Raw genomic sequence first — 23,584 nt, 5'->3', positions numbered from 1 at the left:
GAGGGTGGCAGAACCAACTGTGCTGGATGCACTCGCAGACAGCACCATTCGGGCTACAGCAGAAGCAGCTGCTGTCGTATTTGCTGCCCCTGGGCAGTAAAGCCGAGCAGCAGCAGCTCAACAAGCACTTTGCTTTGCTCTGGACCGGCACCCACTGACGGTCGCCGGGCAGAGGATGGGGTGGCCAAATCTCCTCTGCTCTGGTGGGCTCAGCTGCCATCACTCCCGCTTTTGGTGCCGAGCACCCACAGAGGCTGTGCACAGTCAAGGATGAGTCCCCAGAGCCTCAGGGAGGTCCTCAGATGAAGCTGTGGTCTCTGCCGTGGGCAACTGCCGGCGGTGGGGGACAGATCCCGGGGGCTCTGCCCTGCCACAGCCCGCAGGGAGCTGCCACGACACCAAACATGGCACTTGAGTTATCAAATCTCCGCTGCTCAGAGCGATCCCCCTGCAGATGTCACAGCAGAAGTGGTCTGAAACCACTTGCCATCACCTGTCCCACCACGAGGTTCGATTTCAGATACCGACCCCCATAACGACCGGGCACTGGTACCTGCTCCCGCCGGGCCCCGCTGGCTGGAAAGCAGGCCATTAGATTCCCAGTAATTGTAAATATTGCAAAGTGCTCGAGTCAGCAGTCTTGCTGAATTTTGCTTTCAACATCTGCAGCCCAATAAATCTTTGTCTCTTTCAGGTGAACTGCGCTCTCCGCTCGGGCTCCAATTTACATCCCTCAGCACCGTCACCACAGCAGCACCGGCCCCGGTGGGGTCCCACCACCAGCCCGGGCCATTACCCCATGGGGCCGCAGCCGCAGGGAGAGCGAGGGACCCACCGGCCTCCTGAGAGCCGCAGGCAGCCCCGGCCCTGCCAGCGCTGAGCGGCCGCACGGCAACGGGCCTGGCGGCCACCGGCACCACTCACTTCGTGCCAAAACCCTTCTACTCACCAGACCTTCGTTGGGCTTTTTTTTTTTTAATTGTTTTCAAAACAGATTTCATGTGGTCCCAAAATGAGACCATGATTGTAAATTAAAGTGTAATTAGCCTTTACGCTTTTATATTCATTAACTCTTCTCTGTTAATGATGCAGAGGCTGGAGCACAAACCCAGCATTATGAAACCACATCCAGGAAATAAAATAGTGATTTAGATAATGGCCAGAATGTATTGCTACTTACACATAATTAAACAAATGCTCAATTTACACTTGGAAACATGAATGAATGTTGATTAACCCCAGCCCAACGACTCTGCTGGCGATGTGGCTAAGTGGTGGTGCTGCCGGCAGGGCTGGCAGCGGCGGGCAGGGCAGGGCAGGACAGGGCACCCGCTGCCCGCAACGCACCTGCCCAGCCCAGGTGCGGCAGCACCACCAAACCGGGTGGCCACCACGGCCCGGCCCCACGGCCACAGCCGCCCGGGCAGCTCCGGCTCTGCGGGCTGGTGCCAAAAGCCACCCCACGCCACGGCCGCGACGTCCCCACCGCCGCATGGATGGGGCTGCTGCCTCGAGCACTGGGGTCGCTGACATGGAGGGGCCATATCCAGCTCCTCGCAGAGAGGCAGAGACAGCAGGGCTGGAGCGGGTGCCGCACCACTGCCGGTGAGGCGGAGAAGGCATCACCTTCGCTCCCGGCCAAGCCGCACCACGTGCCAGAGGGGAGCACCATGGGCTGTGGGGTCTGCCCACTGCTCCCACACAGGCTCTGTCTCCCGTCCCCCTGCGCCTCCTGCCCTCCAAACGTGCCAGTTACTATGGAGACATTGCCTCGTTAGCACAGGAGGAGCCTAACGAAGTCCACTTGTGTAGGATAAGGTTATTTTCTGCTGCAGACCCCGACCCGAGGAGCCCAGGCTGGGGGACAGGTGCCAGGCCCCCGGCTCCATCTCCCCTCAGGGCAGCACAGCACTGCCTGCACCCTGGCTCTGGGCTCTGCCAGGGGCTCTGTGCCCGACACCACTGCTGTGCCGAAAACAGGGACTCCTGTGGTCCTCATCTCCCGCGGGGCGAGAGGCACCATCCACCGTGGGCTCCACTACCCGGCCATAAGCTGAGCCCAAGGAACAGAGCTGTTCACAGGGATGGCTCGGGCCCCCCTGTAAGGAGCTGGCAGATCTGGAGCCAGATCCGGTGCCAAGTGGGGCCCCCACACCGTTTCCCGGTGAGGCCGGCCATGGGCTTCCAGCCAGGGCAAGGCAGGGGCTCTCGCCAGGACTGTGTGACCGACATGGCCCCACAAAGGGTCACCCCTCCCAGAGGCAGAGCCCAGGTTGTGCTGATCACAGGGGACCCCTGAGCACACCCCGTGGGAGCAGGAGCCAGGGGGGCCAGTGCGGATGCAGATCATTCCCCGGGAACCTCGGCCCAGCGGGGCTGTTCCCCCACCCCAGCCTGGCTCCAGGCTGCCTGTGGCACCCGGCAGGGCGATGGGGGCAGGACGTGGGAGCTGGCAGCATCCACACTGCCCCTGCTCCCCACATCCCAAATCCACGCCTGCCCCGGCCCCCCGCGCGTCCCTCAGGGAGGGAAAGGACAGAGGTGATGGTGCTGGCATGGCGTGTCGAGACCTCTGCTCCCAGGGACTCCCTGTTCATGGATCGTTGACTCAACAGGCCATAATGGCTCCATCTATCGGGGTCAATACGGGTGCCTTTGACACATGATAGACAATAATTGCTCCTGCTTAGAGACTTTTTAGTTCATGGATCATTGACCTGATGGGCTGTAACAGCTCCGAAGGAGGCTGCACACACACTCGACACCCCTGCGCTTAAACGCCCTCAGGAGCGAGCGGCTGTGTAAAACCAGGGCATGGGCGTGGGGCCGCACAAAACATGCTCTCCCCAAAAACATGCTCCCCAGCAGGGGTTACCCAAAGGCCCTGGGGCCCCTGGAAGCTCGCGTGGTCGCATGGCCACAGTGGAGAGGCCGGGGCAGGAGGCGCAGGAGCCCAGGAGGAAGGGCCAGCACGCCCCAGCATCCCCCAAGCACCGGGGGACAGGACCAGGGCGCATGGGGAGGGGTTCACCTCCCGAGGCCTGCAGGCTGGAGCTCCCCTCTCCGACAGCAACATCCAGGTATATGATTTAATGAAAGGCACAATAAGAAGTGAAACAATTAGAATTTCTGCCTCATTATCATGGTAATCTTATCAGTCGGATAATGAGGTATTAATGGAGATTTAATGTGCCTCTCATAACAGAATCCCTTGGAGAAAACACATAAGGAAATTGCTGTAAATCCACTTAATGATGGAAAGGTCCCCAAACACCATATTCCAGAGGATGAAAAATGCTGGATGCAAATGAGAGAGAATCAAGGTCAATAACACTGCGGGGACCAAGCTCATGGCAGCACCATGCTGCCGACGCACATCCGCCCCGGTCCCGCCGCGTCGCCCACCCGCCCCAAACTGTCGTGTAGCTGATGTGAACATTTCTTAAGAAATGACTGAAACATAGTACTTTTGGACTTGAGCACTCCAGGCAAGGCATCGAACAGCACACGGTGGAAGACCAGACACTGTCCTGGCAGCTGTCCCCAGGTCAGCCACCTTAGTGGTGTGACAGCAGGTAGCTATTTTTTCCCCTCAAGCTACTAGGACAGCCAAGCTGCATGATTTAAAAAAAGAAAAAAAAAAAAAAAAAAGAGATAACTGAAAAGCTCTGTATTAAGCAGCCAACTCAGCAGTGCATCCTCTCCCATTAACCGGATCTTGTTTCTTTTTTGCCGCTGTCCGCTCCCTACGAGCTGTTGGTGCACATGTGAAAAAAGGTCTGAGGATACAACACCGCAGCGATGCTAAACGGAAACCATGCAAAGTTAGTGGCAAGCTGTTCACGCTCTCAATGCTATCTCCAGCACCACTGCTGATCGCATTGGAACAAGGCAGAAATGTGAAACCCAGGCGGTTAAACTGCTCTCCTTTTAATCAGTTTTTACAGAATAATACATTAATAATCACGTTAGAGACAAGATGGGTTTCCTGTATACAAGATTGTGCAAGCTCATTAATTTAGGTTTATAAAGGCTTTACCAGTTTCAAAGAGGAGAGGCAGTACAAAGCTTTTAAATAGAGGTAAAGCACAATTAAAAGGTACAGAACACACACTACTAACTCAGCAGAGATTAATTCTCAAGTAGTACAGGCTCAACCAAGTCACCAGCTGTTACCCAAACAAGAATATTCTTCCCCCTCCTTGTCCACTGCTTTCCTGCTGCTCCAGCTCTCCCGTCGCGCTGCCAGCCGAAGGCTGCACCGTCTGTACCGCAGCACGGCCACACAAGTCACGCTCGTGCCAAACACACGCTTCACTTGCCTGAAGCTTTGCTGCTGAACAGGTCTGCCTCCTCCTGCTGCTCCTGTTCCGGCCTAACCCCCTTCCTCCACACACTCCTCAGCATTAACACGGCAGTGAGTTCTCAAATTTCTGCGAGAATTTGGCTTAACAGAACATTAACATTTTCAAGCGATACGAACCGACACTGTGCTCACCAGAAACTCACCTACAGGAAACAGGATCATGTTCGTGGCTTTTTTTCCTGAAATTTATGGCAGTTACATTCAGCATTTGGTAGTGTGAGGTCTTCAAAACAAAAACTTTTAAACTCAAATATTTAATAGGCCATACATGTTCCAATTCTCCTTAAAGAGTATTTAAAAAAGCTTTAAGCCTAAATGAGATTTCTCCTTAGAAGCAAAAAGGAATCTCCTAGGGATGAAAAAAAACCAGCCCATTCCTTTCACTCCTCTACCCAAAAAAGGAAAATACCACCTCTGTAATATTAACAGGCATAGCCATGCCATCGTTTAATTTGGCGGTTCCTCCAGACACGCCAACAACCAGCGCTGAAGTCAACAACCGAGCCTTAAGTCCACGACTGCAACCTGCTACTAATGACCTCTCCCCCCTCCCCGTTCCCCAGAATGTTCCATTCATCCTTCAGTGGTTGAAGAAATTGAATTAACAGAAAGCACCAAGTTTACTGCAACAGGTACATGGTTGGCTGGCACCTTTTGGCAACGGTTCTGTTACTTTTGGTCCTTTATGCACTGTCTTTTCACCTTTACTATTGCACACCAAAACCTAACAACATCACTTCCTATACATGTAATTTATCATTTTAAAACAAAACGTTATGGGACACCAAGGGAAAATAGTAAGAGGATATTACAGGAAGGTTTTTAATTCTTCAGAATTAAAACTACAACTATCAAGACTACATAAAGGACTTTCAGAGTAGGTTGAAAAAAAGAAGCAAAGGACCATCTTGCTATGAGGACTCTCAGCTCATCTGGGGCTCGTTGAAACACTTACTGGTTTTAAAATAACTAAATAATAGTAAAAAAAATATTCCAGTTCTTTGAAGTATTTTTCTACGCAGAAAAACAAAGTGATAAAAATTGTGATGGAAATGGTTGTTGCCCCTTCCATAAAGGGGAGCAAATCTGAAAGACTCGATGGTGCTGATCAAATCCTGCTTGCCAAGTTTGCAAACAGAAGCAACGCACAGGGTAATCACCAACTTAAGTGTCTTTGTGCCTTAAGGATCATACAAATACTCTCCTTGACTAAAACCCAAACTGCAGGACTAAAAGAACTTTCTTAACATCTCAGATATTCAAGTAATAATTAAATATTACAGGACACTTCAATATAAATAAATTTATATTGCTTTTAGATATGATCTGGCCATATCTTCAAGGGCATATTTGTGCTTCGCTGCTGAGTGTTATTGGTCAGGGCTGTGCTTGCAATATTAAGTTATGTGTTCAGCACCAAAAACCCATCAAGGCTAAATAACTAGAATATTGCAATGCTACACAGACTGAGTTACCACAGTAAGGCAGATCAGAAAAATTGTGTTTCTACTGAGTATTGCTCCTCCACAGAATCAGGTCTCTAATAGAGGAGAAAGATTATAAATGAAAGAAAAAAAAGTTACCATCCCACCCTCTCACCTGTGATTAGTTTGGCAAAAATGCTATACTGAATTACATGTTAGAGTCCTAGAAAGTCAGTTTCTTTAATTATGCCTTGACAAGTAGCACAGCCAAATCAAGCACTTCATACTTTATATAAATTGCTCTAATTTCAGTTAACCAAATGACTTTCCCAAGTACTAGTTGCTTACAGGCTTTAATCATCAAAATGCACACACACAAAAAAAAATTAATCATATTTTGAAGAGAATGCGAGAAAGATTTTGTTTTCTTTACCACTCACAGACACCAAGTCTTAACACATCCCTCTGTGAGAAGTGCAATGAACATTCTGGGAAGAGCAAGAAATAATACTGACATGAAAAAGTTAAATGCTTGCTGTCCTTTTTCACTGTAATTCTAGCTAAAAAAGAACAGCAAGTGCTTATATACAGATAACAACCACTGGCCATCACTCAGACCATTTCACTCATGAAAAATCCATGTGGTGGTGTGCATAAAAACTGCTTTAAATTGTTAATTGTCAGTTTAAGGGAAAGGTGGGGTGAGAAAGCTATAAAACACCCTGAACTGATGTCATGATATGTTTCATAAAGAACAGTGTTATATTTTAAAATATTTATATCAACAGTAAAACTTGCACTGCTGCATAGCAGACAACACGAAGAACATTTAGTAAAAACATTCACTGAAACCCCTGGCATATGTATTTAATGTCACTAATCAAAATATATATTACAGTCCAAGGTTCTGTTAAGGATCTCTGTTTGGGGTTTGTACAGTATACACAATAGTTCAGAAAAAAAATATTACAGTAAGGTATTTTATTTCTCCTTTTTTATATTAGACTTATCTATTGTAACTTACAGTCCCTCTCCTCCATATATCCAAACCTTTTTAACACCCTAACGCCCTAGCCAAAAAGTGTTTAGCTATCTAATAAGCCCTGTCTGTTATAAATTCCAGTTTTAGAAATTTCAGTAATTGTAATTACATTTTAATAAATAGTTCAGTTTGCCCTTTTTTAATCTTAGCCTTTCGAGGAAGTCCTTTCATTACCAAAACACAGTATGTCACAACCTGTTAAGAGGTCAGAGAGGCTTTTGCTTGTTTATTCAAAGGATAATGCGTCCAAAGATAACTGCAATGCATTAAATATAGGTATATAATATTTACACTGTCCTCTCAGATTTTAAATTTAGGTGAAATAAAATTGATAACTAATGTCAGCTACTACAAACTTTCAGTGTGGCTGGTGTTTTTTTAATAAAACGTGTATTAAGCTAGAAAGTATACTAAGTGGTTGCCCTGATTCTTGTTGTTTCAGTTTTCTATTAGAAATTAAATGAAGTGAATTATTCACGTGAGTAAGAATTCAGGAAGAGGGGTGGTGGAAAAAGCATGAAGAATTTTCTGCATGTTTTGAGATTCCAAAATACCTGAAAACTGTGGTCCCTTTTGCAGTGCCAGTGTCTACAGGGGAGAAAAACGCAACCAAAAGAGAAGAGGAAAATCTGTTAAATTAATTTGATTAGTAAAGGTGTGTTTTAAAATGCCTCAATTCTGTACAGTATTTTACAAGGAAAGTCTCTTCTTCAGCTTTTGCAGCTGTTGTACATTCTTATATACTCTTCTTCTGCTAACAGTCTGCCCATACATGTGCTGTGAGTTACTTGCGATCATCAATAGTTTTAATGAATTCAACTGCTGCTGTGAACTGCATCCACCAGTATGATTCTTCTCCAGATAAACAGTTGGCATAGAAACTACTAATGTACTGAACAGTGGACAGCAAGCAAGGTGGATTTGCCTGAGGGTTAAAGAAGAAAGAGATACTCACAGCTTGTTTGCAAAGCTAAACATCAAACATTACAAGATACAGAATAGAAGTACAATTCTATTTGTACAGTGATTCTCACACAGTTGTAATACATGATTTTGTAACGCATCTGTAGGGTAGTGACTGTCTACCCATTTCACATACTCAGAATGCATCAACCTTGATGAAAGGAGCATTTTTCCAACAAGGAAAACCAACTGGCAGGCCAAGAGAAAGAAGGGCAGAATCTATAAAAGTCATCGGGGATTTCAACACATGGAAAAGCCTATTGCTCTAGCACCTTATATATGACAGACCATCCTCCAAACACTCTTATGTCAAAAAAGGTCAGCAACACAATACAAGTCAGTCCTAGTGCGGATCTCGGTCCTGAAAGAGGACAACATTAAGCAGGCACAGATGAGAGATGCTAGTGGACGCACCTCAAAAAAACCCACTCCACACACAATGCCTGCACCCCTATTTCCTTGGTTCCAAATGCAAAGTTTGCTTGGATTCAAAAACCGTAACTGTGACCACATCTGATGTTTCTATTTAAACCTGCTGAATTAGATCTGGTATTGAGTCCAGCATGCTCCCAGTTACCCAAATGCATTATTTTTCTTCCTAAAATTTGCTTGTTTATTGCAAGAATTAGCTGGAGTTGTGATCTTTGCAAAAGAACTCACCTTTATGAGGACAAAGACCAGAACAGGAACAAAATCATCTGCCCCAGGTACTGAATCTTCATTTGCCAGACTAAGCAGGTTCATGATGGTTGAACACATTCGCAGGATACACTGTACTTTGTCTCGGGGAGTTTTATAAGCGCTTATTGTGCGGATTTCAGACTGTGCAGATGGCCATGGTGCCTCCCGGAGATATACCTAGGAAAAAAACAAAAACCAACACACTGCCAGTTCTTGTTTGTCTAAGCTGCTACTGTGCACCACAGAGGATCTGAAGTACCAGAGACTTGCAGGCAGGAGCAAGGCTCCGAAGAAATGGGAAGCTTTAAGTCAAGGTGGTTACATTACACTCACGACACAGGTGGCTTTCTGCTGTGTTATAATAAAAAACTACAAGGAGCCAGAACTCTATGCGCAACTAACATAATTAGCCTGTACTTCTCCCTGACTTCTCTAGTACACTGTTTCAAATGAAGGTAGAGCTGTACGTCTCAGTTTTCCTATCAGCAGCTTTATGAACACTCATTGTTTTGACTCACACAGCTCAACTGCTGAATTGAGAACTAGGAAAGCTGCAAACATCCAGCCTCTGACAGACTTCTTAAGCCTACCAACTTGCTTTTCGTTATCCTACTAACCATGAGAAAAGTGAAAGCACTGAGCAAATTCAGCGATCTGCAAGGTTCCATTAATTCTGGCTAGTTGACAAAGTTAACTTGACAGCTGTAAACCACAGCTATGGCATATGAATCACATTAGAAGCATAAAGGATTAAAATCTTGTCTTTTGAAGCAAATTATCAGAAAGTTACTGCATCTTAGTGCAGTGTAGTATTAGTTCTTAAATCCTAATACCAGGACAGAGGTGGCAAAATCAGAAAAAAAAATTAATTTAGAAGGATCGGTCAATGGAAGATACCAAAGCATGGGTACAGCATGTTTTTCCTGCAGGGTTATTTCAGCTGTCACGGACAGAAAAGCAATGCTTCTAAGCGTAAAACAAAACAACCTTCTCCCCATCCCAAACACAATCAAAACCAAGCACCCTGACACACGTACGAAAGCGAAGGAAAGGAGAAGTTGTTACCTCAGGTATCTGAAGTGCTTTGTGGTTTGCCGTCACTACTTTAGATAACCTCTGTATGTGCTCATGAAGGACCCTGAAAACAAACACAAAAAACAAGAGGGAAAAGTAAGCAGTAGCCAGCAAGTAGTCCCCTGGGGTTTCCCACTAGCTTTAGGTTTGATACTACAAGACAGACCTTCAGGAATGCATATAATCACGATGGTGCTACAGCTACTGGACACCAGGTCAATAAAAGATGCAGAGGATTTTGCCATACAATCAAGTACAACCACACAGCCAGTGTGTTCTAAAACACAAAAACCCAATAACCCCAAATGCATGGAAAATTCTGTACCAAAACAGAAAATGGAGGGAGTCCTGAAGCAGATTTTGATCATTCTCTCAGCATACACACTTGCAGATCTGAAAGTCTGTATCCCAAGTCATTACATTTACAATTTTATTCTGTTCTAGCAGTTTGTTGCAAACACAAACTTTTGCACATGATGCTAAAGCACTTCCCTGTTCTTTTACAAAACGTTCCGAAAGAAACCATGAGTTTGTATGGCATGGCTGACTTAGTCGAGCCTGTCACGTGAAGACTGCACAGCTTCCATCTGCGCTAACTGCAAAAGAGAAACCGGGTACTTCAAATTACATTAACTTACTGGTCACGCAAAATATCTCCATCCTGATTAGGGTAGAACGCAAGTTTGAAAATACGATTCATCACACTGCGTTCTATAGCTAATTGTGCATCCTGAAGCTGTTCTTCGCTGGCATTCTGCCATATGGCATCCTGAGCCATAGCCCCATATAAGAACTGAAGAAAATCCTCAACTTGGGCTGTTTTATCATCTGCTGCTGTGAGTTTCTGGAAATCTAGTAAAAAGACAGACAACATTCAGTTAAGTAAAAAAACATTTCTGATAGGTTTTTCTGGAAAGAAGAGTCCAGAATCTACTTCAGACTTCTTGCCAGGCAGCACTGAGGCTCTGTTTTGCCCACGCCCCAGTAAGGGAAATACAAACAGGAACACTTGAAATAAATGGAGGAATTAAAGGAAAAGCTTATAAAACACATTTAACAAAGCATATGGTCAAAATACTCTACTTGATACTGTGTTAATCACTTCTTCTGCAGTACCAGTTCTTACGCCTTCTTTCCAGCCACCCACAGAGATAACACCCAGAACAATCGCTAGAACAGTTGCTGGTAGGAACCAGCACACGCAATGTTGTCAGATGCTGAAAGGGCGGGGGAAGATATCAAGACAACCCATGTGTACCATTTCCTACCCCTACTTTTACTAAGTATGCATAGTTGCAACATTCATATTTATCTACAAAATACAGAATGAGTGATGCAGCCAAGTTAATGCAACATGACCAAATCACTGGCCATTCATTGGCTTCATATTTATAGCACTCTGCACCAGAAGACAACTGCCACTCATATCTGCCAGCAGCCTGAACGCCAGAGCTGCCAATTTCTCTTTTAGATCATCCAGAAATAGCTGTCTCCTTTCTGCCCAATGAAAGGGCTTTTTACTCCTTCCTGGGTCACTGAATCTTATTACCAGAATTTTAATCCCAGTATATGTAAGTCCTCGTATTAATTCCAGCCTATTCAGGCACATTTAATATGCAGCACTATATGCTCCAGGAGCAAGAACTGGCTCCAAATTTCTTATGTACTTCATTAAGTCAGGTATGTGCATACAGAACAGAGAAATAGTCTGGTTTAAGTGACTCTGTTTTGAGAGTTGTCTTCCTGATGCTGCTATCCTTTACGCTATGATATTTTTGAATCTTTGATTCATTTGATTCATACTACTACTATTCCCCATATCTTCTAAGGTGCAACCACAGGTTGTGTATTGAGGACCGAATGCTGCAACTTAATTTGTATTTTAGATCTACTGATAAATGAATTAATAGTATTCATGCTTCTTCCATGGGGCAGATGCTAAACAATATGATTTAGCATAACTTTTTAGGCCAAATGAGGTCAAATTACCTTCATTCTTTTAGCCCATGAAAAATGCAGTTACCATGGCTTAGCTGCCAGAACGTACTGTTAAGTCACAGTAATCCGTCTATTTGAGCCATTAATTCACCAGCTGAAATGAAAACCATTTTAGGAATCTGCTCCTCAGATCAGAAGTTTTATTTTAAAACATTAACCTGAGCCAGCATCTAAATATGGAGTAAAGGAATATAAATATTCCACAGTCTGCATTAATCTTACCTTGAATAAACTCCCTTATTTTCTTTTCTTTGCTCTCTAGCAGTAACCTCACACATACTGTAGTGAAGTATCTGTTGGCCACTTCTTTATCTCGCAGAACTCTTTGCAACAGCCTTTCCAAGTGTGCTTGTGTCGTCTGCAGGCCTTGCCGACATCGAGTTAAATAAGCGATATATGGAGCTCTTTTCCTAAAATAAACAGTGCTCTGCGTTAGATTCATAATAAAGATAGAGGCTAATAGCTTTGCAAACTGTTAAGTTGTAGTGCAAGAGGAATCTTCAACCTGTTGTTTTTAAAACAAAGATAATGCCTGAATTAGGAAGTTCCATCTTATACAGATTTCTCTGAACTGAATTCACTGCCCTTGCAGCACTCCAGAATGCTAGACGAAAGCAAATTCCAAACAGCATCTCTTGTGTGTTAGAGCTGAACATCAGCCACAAATTGATTTAACCTAAGTTTATTACTCTCTGGACTGACTTAAGGTCCAAGCTTTTTTAAGCCATTTCCAGATAGGTGAGACAATTTCATCATTTTGTGGGGAAGCAGAGATGTAATAACCAGATTTGGTAAAGTACAATTTAAACCAAAAGGGATCTTCCCAATCTGCTAGTAAATAAATATATGCATTTGGAAACCCATTAATAATTAGATACTGAACAAACTACCTGTAGTCCTCTGCAATAGATGCCAGCAGCTTTCGACAGGTCCTGTTATCAAAGCGGCTTACACATCGCATTGTCTCTTGCAGCTGGGCCATCAAGTTCTTGTCTTGGAGGTTAATAGCTTCAGCTAGCTGAACTTTCAAGAAGCACACAATTTCATTATCTAATAAAGAACAAAGGAAAAATATTAAGGAAATGTAGGCATGATGAAAATAAAACTGCTTTTGAATATGGGAAAAGCGTAACAGTTTAAACCGAAACTTATGTACATCAGGCAATAAATGTTATTTTAAGAACAATTTAATAAGTCTTTTTGAATTTTCCAGATATCAAGGGGTAAGTTTTCATACCACTATCTTATTTGCTATTTAGAACAATTTTGAAACTTGAAGAGGACCAGATAAGGTGACAAATTCACCTGTCTACAAATAAACCTAGAATGAATGGAGGGATGCAAACACAAGACACATAGGCTAAGTCAGCGTAAAGACTCAGTAAATCATTCAACTTGCTCTATTAGTACTATAGCACAATTCCCAACAATACATGTATTTTGGGAGTCTATTCTACAGAGTGCAGGCAGAGCCTGAAACTATCTGAGACACTTCATTACAAAAAAATTAGACCAGATTTAGTTGGCAGGTTTGTTTATCGAGTAAGATTGAAAACATTTTGAAGGGCAAAAGGTGGCCTATGCCTTCTATACCTATGCCAGACAGAAGTTACCATAAATGGTGCAGTACAAGTGCCATTAGATGGGGGAAAAGAAGCAACACATACAATACAATATGCCTGTATGTATAAAGAACGTTTACCTTCAGGGTCTGTGTGATCTGGTAAACCATTCCTTGTTGAATGTGTCAACATCGGGAAGGCAACAGAATCTGCTGAACAAAGAGCCAATCTCAATTTCTTCTTTGCATCCCTTAAAGAGGAAAAATATTTTCTTAACAAAGTTGCTGCAAGGTCTGCTTCTTCAATAAGCACTCTTTACTTTTTTTTTTTTTAAATACTGCCTAAAAGTTATTTAGCATCATTTTAATACACCAATGTTGTCAAGACTTTAGAATATCAGTTATTTTGATAGAGCACATAGACCAGTTTCAAAGGACTTTTCCTAAACATGGAACTGCTCTGTCTTCTCGGGTTATAATATCCCCCCTTCACCAGTGGAAATATGACAGTCTGAGATGCTTAAAACTAAAAGCATGTATAAGTTTACAATTGATCCATATTAAGATTTTTGTGGGAACCAATCTCATAGCTTCAGCTTTTAATTTTACTTTGTGAGTAACATTAAACCTGCAAACGTGTTTACCTATAGGAGAAAGCAGAACTTTGTGGCTGTGCTACTTGACTCGCAGAGTCTGGGAGATCATCTGCAGACATGTTTTGCAAAGCCTCATCACGTGGAGAGTCATGCATACTCTCACCATCCCCAATAGCCTCTATGGAAATGAAAAAAAACAGCATTACACTTTAAGAGAGGAGTCAGAAGAAGAAACTAAACTAATATTCTCTATTTTCTTCTTGTTATTCCAAGGTCGGGGGGGAATGGCAACAGCAAATAAGACAACTTATTCTGAATACGTGAAAAAAGTATATTAAAAATATACAATTTACAAATCACTAAGAAGAAACTGCATCAGTTTTGGAAGGCAAAAATACTTCTTCAGTATCCATTAAAACAAACAAACAAAAAATCCCCAAACAAAAACCTGGTAAGAGATGTGCTATTAACAACCAACCACCTCAATGGCAATATGAAAGAGCTGTCCTTGAGAATACCGATTTAATTCCCAGTCTCTGAGGGATTGTCTCCCAGATTATTTGACAAAATGTTCCTGGTTTAGAGCTCACATTGTTCAGCTGTTAGTACTAACATTTGTCTAGAATACTGAAGTGTTTTTATCTTTAAGGAGGAGGAAATATGTTCGTGATGATTGTAAAAGCCAGGGTCTCACCTGCACTATCATAGTTCACTATGGCTCCTTCACTAGGACTGGTTCGCTTAATTGCATTCCTGTATTTGTCCAGAATGTCCTCCGCAGCTTGCGCCTGTGCACTGAGCCTTGGGCTGGGATCATCTGAAAAGACCATTGAAAACAACAGGAGTTAACCTTGTATTGTGTCATCTGAAAGCAAATACAAAAATTTAGACCTACACATTTGGACTTGTTTTAGCCACATCAAGCAAACAGCTGCTTGTGTTCCATGCAGCCACAATTCAAATATATTTATAAAGTCTGAAGCAAAAGCAGAAAAAAAAGAAGTACAGTGAAAGTGAACAAATAAAGCCAGATCCTTAGCATATTTATACTGTATACACAAATGGTTCTTGTATATTTGAAGACTTCTAGAAATGATTAGGCAAACAGAAAACTAAACACACAGGTTCAAATCATGTTTAATTTAGCACTTAGGTAATTATTACAGGAATGTGTCTGTAGCTACGCTTCCAGCTCAGCTATGATAAGGACATAAGCTTTATAATGAGAGAGAAGAAAAAAAAAAAAAAAAAAAAATGAAGATTTGAGTCGATAATCTAGTACTATATGTATTGGCAGAAGCATGACAATTTAAAAACAGTCTTCAAGGCAAGAAGTCTTTATCCACTTACTTATTCAGAAAGCCAGTTGTGAACATTAACTACAATAGCGTATACCTTTCTGTAAATAGATACGTGGTGGGCACTCTGGATCTCTAGAGGGCACGTTATGAGAGAAAATTACTATGATGATATTATTCATATACCTTGAAGTGTTGAGTATCTGTCAGGCACCATGTCATCTTTGTCTTTTTCTTGTTTTTCTTTCTTTCTAAATGGAATAGGAGCTGAAAATGCAAGGTACCTTATCAAAGACTATTCTGAGATAATGGCCAGACTGAAGAAACTTTAAGAAAGTGGATAATGCAGAAGTTTGTCATCGAATAAACGTCAATAAAAGCATAAGCTTATCTACAGGGTGGAGCAGAACTGTACAGTCATCATATGTAGTAAGCTCTACCTTTAACAGACATGCTACCGTGAGCCAGGCAGAACAGTTTTGCCTTCCAGGTACAGTATGTTCTAGGCAATTACTAGCCAAGGGAGTCAGGGAGCTTGCCATTTTTATTTACATATTTATTTATACTTTAGTTTAGCCAATAGTCCTAACTCAAATATTGGTCATAATGACACGAGTCTTTTCTGGCAGCTCGTTCCCACTAGTAAGTTCAGGGAGAAGATGCAAAGACATTACATTGTGAAATAGAAAAGCAAACAAAGCGGTATTAAAATACTATAACGTTATCTAAAGTCACGCAGAGACTGCAAGGATTACACTGGTTCTTTTCTAACTGGAAGTCTATTTTTCAACAGGCAAGAATATTTAATATTGCACACATTGTTCCATCCCCAGTTATCATTATTCACAGCATGAAAGCCAAATATTATCTTGCACAAGCTTTACTTTGTAAATAGCCAAAGTCTAATTTCCAGTCATGCTGCGTTACAAAAGATATCCTAAGTTATCAATATCCTTCAACTAGCACGCTAACATCCGTAGACAATTAAGACTAGTTCTCAGTGAAGCTACAATGAAGTTAATACCATACAACTATGAAATTACTTGCATCACATAAGGATTCCAAGGTTACCGAATGATTAAGATAACACAATGCGTAACCAAATCTCTTTTAGCTTACACACCTCTTTACAGGTACTACATATTTTGTATTTCAATAATTCTCTCTTTACTGCAACGCTTGCAATTTTATAAAGAAGAATCCTTTATTTCTCAAAATTAAACAGGACCACTATTACTCTGTAACAAATCTATGTCAGTCTGGTCAGCTTTTCAAAGTGAAACTGTAAAAACTTTCTGTAAAAGTGACTAAAGACATAATAAAGGCAGCATGCACTCTTTCTAAAGTACCAACACCAGATGGACATGATCCTACCTTTGGGCATGGCAGACACAAAGCGTTTCCTCCACCAGGGCTTGTTTCTGTCAGACTTCTCATCATCACTGTCTTTCCGTTCTTCAATCTGTAGAAGGGCAGAGTCTACATTTGAGCATCTACCATATCAAGCATAAAGACAAAATTTCTCCTCGACATCAGGTTATGCTATGTCGACTGTAAAAACAGAACTACAGCAGAGCACAGAAAGCCATAGCAGATTAAGTTACAAATATCCCTCCTGAAGAGGGCAGCCTATAAATGCAAAACCAAAAGACGTGGAGAAACTTAGATTTCACTTATTTCTTTTTTAAAGAAAATTACTTTTCAGGATGCTGCAGCATTTCAAATTTAAACACTGCAACAAATCTATTTCTGAAGTCCCACCAAATCAAGTAAAGTTCATCCAGTAAATTTAAGAGAAGCCAGGTTAATTTAAGCCATTCTGAACATCTGTAGCTTTAGCTTGCAAAACATTATTGGCCAACGTTTAAAAGGTAACAAAAATGCATTGTAATTCCTTAGCTAAACACATTTAATATCAGCTTTCCAGCATTAGATGCCTAATTAAAGTGGGCATGCTAGAAAAAAATAGTCATAAATAGAAGCCTTACCTCTCCCCTAGAGGAGTCTTTACTGGGAGACGAAGACGATGACTGAGATGCAGCCACCAGAACAGCTGCTCCAGTGTTGGTGCTCGGCATAGGAAGCTCCCTCTCCTCATTACCAGGACGTCTGTTCCACCCAGGATCACTCATAGGTCTCCGAACTGATGATACTATATCTGAACTCCTACTGCGGACTAGCCTCTCTGGATAAGAATGCCTCTGCTTGAATGCTTCTAAATCAGTTGGAATTAAAGCGTGAGACCCAAAGTTTGGTAATCGGGCCTCATTACCTCCCATAGCTCCTTCCAAGATTGGTGGATCCGGTGGTGGATGAGAGGGTCTTGCATAGTGTACTTTAGGCCTTACTACAGCTGATACACCTGCGGTCATAAGTGTAAAAGAAGCCACACACATTTCTTTTAAGATTCTTCCAAATTAGCTGGTACTAACATAGAAGCACTGAAAATGCCCGTTTTTTAAAAAAGCTTACTCTTCACAACTCACCCTCATTTGATGACAGAGGGTCAAACAATGCAAGCAAAGAATCTGTCTGAGAAGGAGGAGATGTCAGATGACTGGCTCCTGAAATACAGAAAAAAAAAAAGTTAGTGCTGTACCAAGAACTACCTACAACATAAGGGATATTGGAAAAACAGCCCTCAGCAATAAAAGTTTACAAAACGTATATTGCAAAATACTTTTAAAGATACTCTTATACGGAAAGATCTCTGTAATACGCTGAAATGATCAAAGAATTACGTCACAAAAACTGGGGCAATCTTGAGGAGCGGACCAATTCCAAAATGCAAGAGGACAGTCAGTGTAATCAAACCGAATTAGGAAAAAGTGATCTTAGATCACAGACTTTAGTACTCAAGCTCTGGTACTATGAAGTACTGGAGTTTCTTTGTCAAACAAATACAGTGCTAGCACATAAGGAAAATGTTAAGCTTAGCCACCAGAACTTCGAAATTGGGCGAAGTTATAAAATTTAAGGATTCTACAAGTGTCATTTGTGAGACTTCAGCTATCAGAGATTCTAATTCTCATTTACAGGTAAGTAACTTACTTACCGTGGGCCGTTTCATCCATGTCAGGACTTGTCACAGAATCTTTTCCCCCAAAGTCGGAGCTACACTCGGACCTGAGATCCTCAATCTTATTAGGAATATCTTCAGATGTTGCACTAATACCTTACACATAACAAAAGAAGTATCTGTAATAGTCTTTCAGAGAAAAAGGAAGCAAAATCCTGAAGCTGTTAAAATGTTTGGTGAACACTGCAATAATCAACTCCTAACTCACAGTAGCACCTAGAGACATTATGAATTTCTATAGTCCTAAAATAAAATGTTATTTCTGCTCTACAACTGTTTTAACATAGCCATGAATACACTTTGACAATGGACATTAGAAAGACACTTTACTCTTAAATACTTCACAGAAAATGAAGAACTGAAATAGATATATGCTGATTTACTTAAATAAAAAAAGTTGTGATAATAAAACTAAATGCAAGAAAGTTAGGAGTTTCTTCCAGATCAACACTCCACTGCTAACCATTACTACTGTAGCACAGAGTATTTGATGCTCTGCTGCCTTTTTTATTTCTTCTGAAAGATGAACAAAGAATTACTGCTTTGAAAATTCCAAAATGAGCGCAAAAAAGTTATTTTATGAGTGAAATGATGTATAACTAAAGTAAGTGCAGCAAAGCAGATGCTGACTGTGTTCTAATAGAGCAGCATGTTTTCAGAGACAATTAAACACACCTGATACAACGCTGAGGCCTGGTGTACTGGGTCGAGAACTGACCTCCCTTACATCTGTGTCATCAGATGTGCTACCCAGCCCAGAACAGCTTTCCAGTTCTTGTAGTCTTTCCTCCTGTTTTAAGTCCGGGGCCTCTACAAAAGGGAGACAATGGAGAGTAGAGAGAAAAAGTATCATTACTCAATGCCATGCTCCCTTAATATCCACATACAGAAGGGGTGGGGGGGTATGTGTTGATTTAGTATATTAAGTCCTAAGCTAATTCAACCACTTCAGCAAGAGTTTTCTCCCTATACAGAAGGTAGGACACTGCACAGATAGCAATGCTCTATATACAAGGGCATTCTAAGAAGTTTTTACTGCTTTAAGTATTGTATTTCTTAGAGACAACAGTATGCAGTCGAATCTTCACTAACCAAAGTAAACTGTGATCATAGATACCCCTACTTAACACCACAGGGAAGGAAAGCAAACAGAAGTTTGCTTTGCAATCCCTTCTCTCCCTGTTTGGCCCTTAAGAATTTCTTAAGTCAGTCTCTCACAATGCTTTCCATTTTCTCTCTGCCTAGGAACAGTTTGTACTTTTAATACTGGAAGTATTCACAAATACTAACTTAACCCCAAGACAATAATTTCTCGAAGAAAGAGAGGAAGAGGCTGTTGTTTTGCATTATATGCCTCTGGAAGAATCTTGATTCATGCTAAAGAAATAACCAAAACCCACACGATTCTGACCTGAATCACTTGGTAATACTTCCACACTCCACGCTTCACTTGTGGTTTCTGATATGGTTGAACCTGTGCAGGGATCAAGCAACACGGATCCTGAACCTGGTAAACACAGCAAGCTGCCTAGCATGTTCTCTGCAGCTGCACCTGCAAAAGTAAAGCCGAAGCGTATAGCTAGGTATAGGCTTCCTGAAGACAGCTCCAATAAGAGAAAAATAAGAACACATTTTAAGTGTCCTTAATAAAGTAAACACGAAAGACAATGTTGAAAAGATAGAAATGAGCAACCAAATATACTACAGGTCATGCACGCAATGTCCTCCTACAGAAAAGCTCCAGTTTAATCAATGAAAATACACCTATTTAGAAAGAGGAGGAGGGCTCTGCAGCCTCACTATTTTAGAGCAAGCGTGAAGCACTTTAACGTACCATATGTATCACCAAGTTACCTGCTATTTCTTGCAAACGATCTTCATCAATATTTGGATCGAAGTCACTTCCCAAGACATCCGTACTCCAAGTTTCGCTCACAGTTTCTGATATATCTCTGTCATCAGTCAACCCCATCATATCACGGATTTCAAATTTACGGAGCTTGTCATCAAGATTATCCTGAGTTGTGGCTATGCAAAAATAAAAGGTTCTCATTTTTTTAAAAGGCTTCTCCAATTACTTCTGATTGAAAATAGGAAAAAAACCCAAACAAAACAAACCTCTAATTCTGTCAGGTAAGACAGTGTTATAAAGTAAGGCCTGTAAAGCACTATTACACTATTCAAGAGATGCTTCCTGAAAACAGTTTTTAAGCACATCTGAGACGTAAGAAAAATCTTGAACTACACATGGTGACCTATCAACCAAATTGACATACAAAATGAACAAAATTTAGCACGATATCAAGAAACTGGTAAAATTCCTTTAAGAAGATCTCATCACAGAAAAGCTGAAGCTGGAAAAGACCTCCAGAGATCATTCAAGTCCAAACCCCCTGCTCAAAACAGGAACAATTACAGAGGTTGCTCGTGGTCATGTCCAGTCATATTTTCAGTATGTCCAAGGCTGGAGACACCATGATCTCTTTGGGCAACATGCTCCAGCATTTGACAAATATATATTAAACAGGAAGCTATCCTCACGCTTTAAGACTACTCCAATTCAAATCATCCTATTCCCTGAAGGGAAAAACTTGGTATCAAGCAAAACTTTACAAGCAGTTTCCTATGAAGGACTTAAGCTTCAACATCCCATGCAATTCCCTTTTCCTAACAATGGACTACAAGAAATATTTCCAGGGGAAAAAAAAACAACCCACAAACAAACCCATAAATAAATGCAAGAGAAATTGCACAGGGAAAGCTTGTACTTATTTTTTCCTGAACTAGTAATTTTTCCAACCCTTTTCCACAGAACTTCAGCTTTACCATCTACAGCACCTCAGGCACTCGTATCAGAGAATTTGCACCTGCCTTGTTCATGCTCTAACAGCTGCAGAGCTTCAACGCCATTGCTCCCAGAGGGGCCCGCGCCAAGCTCTGACACAGACTCTCCTTCTAAATCCAAAGATGACACAGAATTGGAGCGATTTGAAGGACCTGTGAAAATAGATTTTACTGTAAATCTAATTGGAATAACAGTTCCTAAATATACAACATTAACAATCCAGGACACAATTAACTAGAAAGATGAAAAGAAATGAAGTAGCAGTTCCAATATAAAACATTGAATTGATGAACTAAATGTACATTTGCTCTACTCTTGATCCCTATTCTATAGATAGTTAACTGGCACTGTGATTTGTACTTCCCATGTTTAGAGTACTATACTAATTACAATAATCTACAAATACATTATCAGAAACAGCTGGAATCTCACCATTACTGTATTTAACTGTAACTAAAAAGTCAATAAAGTCTTTGCCATTAATTTGTTTACTTGTCCATGAATTTGTTTTCTTATTTTGAGAGAGAGCGCAAAAACCAAATTATGGAAATAACACAAAATAATGCATGCTGAATGATCTGTACAACCATCTTCAATGTCACAAATAAACCCGTGCTTTGTTGTGTCTGAAGTTCATAGAAAGGAATTGTCTAGAGTCGAGAAACTATTCTGAGATATGTAATACCTTATTAAAACATGATGAAGAATAAACCTGAGAAGTCTAAGTTTAGAGCGAAGTTTGATTATTTTAATAATTAGTACTGCACTTAAGTTTCAAAAAAAAAAAAAAAAAAAATCTCTCTGTTTTCTCCTTCTAAATACACTTAGTTTTTTTCTTCCTAGTTCTCAGACTCAGTTATGCCTTTGCAGGTCAAAATTTAGCTCCAGACTTTTTTCTTTGAATGGCTAAGAGAAAAGAGGCTCTCAGGGTAAGATAGTACAGTCTTCAAAATGGCAAAGATGACATGCTGTATTTAACAGAAGTTCCTTTTATAGTTTAGGAAAAAAAAAAAAGGGGACAAAACTTCTTCAAGACTTAAGTAACCCTTCACCTTCAGATATTCCTTCCAGATTATCACTGCAGAGGGAAAAGCGCAAGGTTTTATCAGGTTTACCATGGAGCTTGTTTTCATCAACAGGGACATCTCCTTGTCCGCCATCTGCAAGCTGCATATTTAAGACCTGGAGAGTGGGAGAAAGAAATGAGACTTCCTTAAAATAATCTATTTTTCAGATAATTAAATAGTAAACAGAACATTGCACACTTTTGCATTGTTTTCCCTAGATGTTAACGGCACAACCACATTTCTAACATACCATTTGAAAAAAGGCAGCTATCTCCAAAGTCAGAGCCTGGAGAGAATGCCAGGTAACCAAGATGTGAACATAAGGCAAGTCCTGATAATAGTGGAGCCACCAGCTCCCTCATCACCCCAGAAGACTAATATAATATGGAAACTGATCATTACGAGGCTGCAGGAGGAGATAATCTGAACTATTAGGCAAAGCAGCAAAGATGAAAGCAAAAGCTGTGCTACGGCTGGTGAAAGAAAAGGCTGTAAAACCAGCCTTGCCCTAAGCAGCATAGTCTGAAGGCATTGATGGCAACATGACCACAGCTCCACTCTCACAAGAAGCTGGGCCTGTGCGTTTCAAGTCTGAGCTGCCAAAAACGTCGGGATCAGTGTTCCAGTTCTGTCATTCACCTGTGCCACGTGATCCAAAGGACCCAGCATGCAGAGAGATAAGTGAATCAGGTTCTTCAGGCTCAGAAACAATAGCCCAAGTTTGCTTTTAAGCATGCTAGATGACAAAGCCTTTTCATACATCTGCCAGGTTCATTTTTCCTGTGTTAATATGCTGCTTTTCACACCGTGCAGATATACTAAGTGAGGAAAAAAAAACCCACCTAACAAAGAGAAATTTGAAAGCTACAACCCCCAAGTTCAGCAAAATGAAGTAAGGATTTTAATTCCCATTCTGGATTTATTACCCGAACTTAGTGTCACAACTTCATTGTTCTGCTACTAGAGACCACAGAGGCTGTACTTTTCAAAATATCTGAGACGTGATAGTTTTCGCATACCTCATTTTCTGACATCATTCCTGGAGTAATCTGTGGACCTGTCCCCAAAGAAATCACCAGCACTTCTTCCGGCTGAACTTCTGGGATAGTATCCTGGGACGATCCTTCATGATCTCCGTGCTGATCCATTAGAATATTTGATCTACTTCTGCTACGAGTTGCTAAGAAAATATTTTGAAATATCAACATGAGAAAGCTTTTCCTTGCTTGAGGAGGAAAAAAAGACAATACAATGGAAATACAGAACGGCAATGTTTTGAATTAATAATACACATACTAAATAAACTTACAAAATGAAAAGTCGTATCAGACTTCAAGAGATGGAACTAGTGTTTAAATTTGAGTACTGAACTGTGAAAAAGCAAACTTCCAACATAAAAGTTTAGAGAAACAAGGTATACTATGTCCTGTTTCAGTGTATTCCAATCATAGAAAGACCCTTAATAAATTAATTGAGAAAATGAAGAAGTTTGTTACCAACAAAAAAAAGTCTAGGTTCCTGTGGTTTATAACTCTGTTTAATTTATTTATAAGGTTTTTTTCTCCTAAAAAGTGGGGAAATCTTATTGTA

General features: G+C 41.4%; 1 protein-coding gene across 2 annotated transcripts in view; it reads right to left on the bottom strand.

The window, feature by feature from the left end:
- Positions 1-3,914: 3,914 nt before the first annotated feature.
- Positions 3,915-23,584, bottom strand: part of GAPVD1 (GTPase activating protein and VPS9 domains 1) — a 31,676-nt gene continuing 12,006 nt past the window's right edge. The window contains exons 7-26 of one of the 2 annotated variants that reach the window (XM_059829000.1): positions 23,014-23,174; positions 21,980-22,109; positions 20,954-21,079; positions 19,937-20,110; positions 19,494-19,634; positions 18,758-18,892; positions 18,059-18,178; positions 17,490-17,567; positions 16,992-17,365; positions 16,378-16,465; positions 15,190-15,270; positions 14,400-14,522; positions 13,754-13,883; positions 13,251-13,360; positions 12,439-12,598; positions 11,771-11,958; positions 10,189-10,402; positions 9,542-9,614; positions 8,456-8,653; positions 3,915-7,757 (exon numbers count right to left, since the gene is read on the bottom strand). In XM_059829000.1, the coding sequence (XP_059684983.1) occupies positions 7,617-7,757; positions 8,456-8,653; positions 9,542-9,614; positions 10,189-10,402; positions 11,771-11,958; positions 12,439-12,598; positions 13,251-13,360; positions 13,754-13,883; positions 14,400-14,522; positions 15,190-15,270; positions 16,378-16,465; positions 16,992-17,365; positions 17,490-17,567; positions 18,059-18,178; positions 18,758-18,892; positions 19,494-19,634; positions 19,937-20,110; positions 20,954-21,079; positions 21,980-22,109; positions 23,014-23,174 (2,945 nt within the window). In that variant the 3' untranslated portion in view covers positions 3,915-7,616. The remainder of the gene's footprint in view (positions 7,758-8,455; positions 8,654-9,541; positions 9,615-10,188; positions 10,403-11,770; positions 11,959-12,438; positions 12,599-13,250; positions 13,361-13,753; positions 13,884-14,399; positions 14,523-15,189; positions 15,271-16,377; positions 16,466-16,991; positions 17,366-17,489; positions 17,568-18,058; positions 18,179-18,757; positions 18,893-19,493; positions 19,635-19,936; positions 20,111-20,953; positions 21,080-21,979; positions 22,110-23,013; positions 23,175-23,584) is intronic. The other variant, XM_059829001.1, reaches the window with a different exon arrangement.

The sequence above is a fragment of the Gavia stellata genome, chromosome 24 (genome assembly GCF_030936135.1).
Source record: "Gavia stellata isolate bGavSte3 chromosome 24, bGavSte3.hap2, whole genome shotgun sequence".
Classification (NCBI taxonomy): Eukaryota; Metazoa; Chordata; class Aves; order Gaviiformes; family Gaviidae; genus Gavia; species Gavia stellata.
This window is presented reverse-complemented; position numbering and strand designations above follow the sequence as displayed.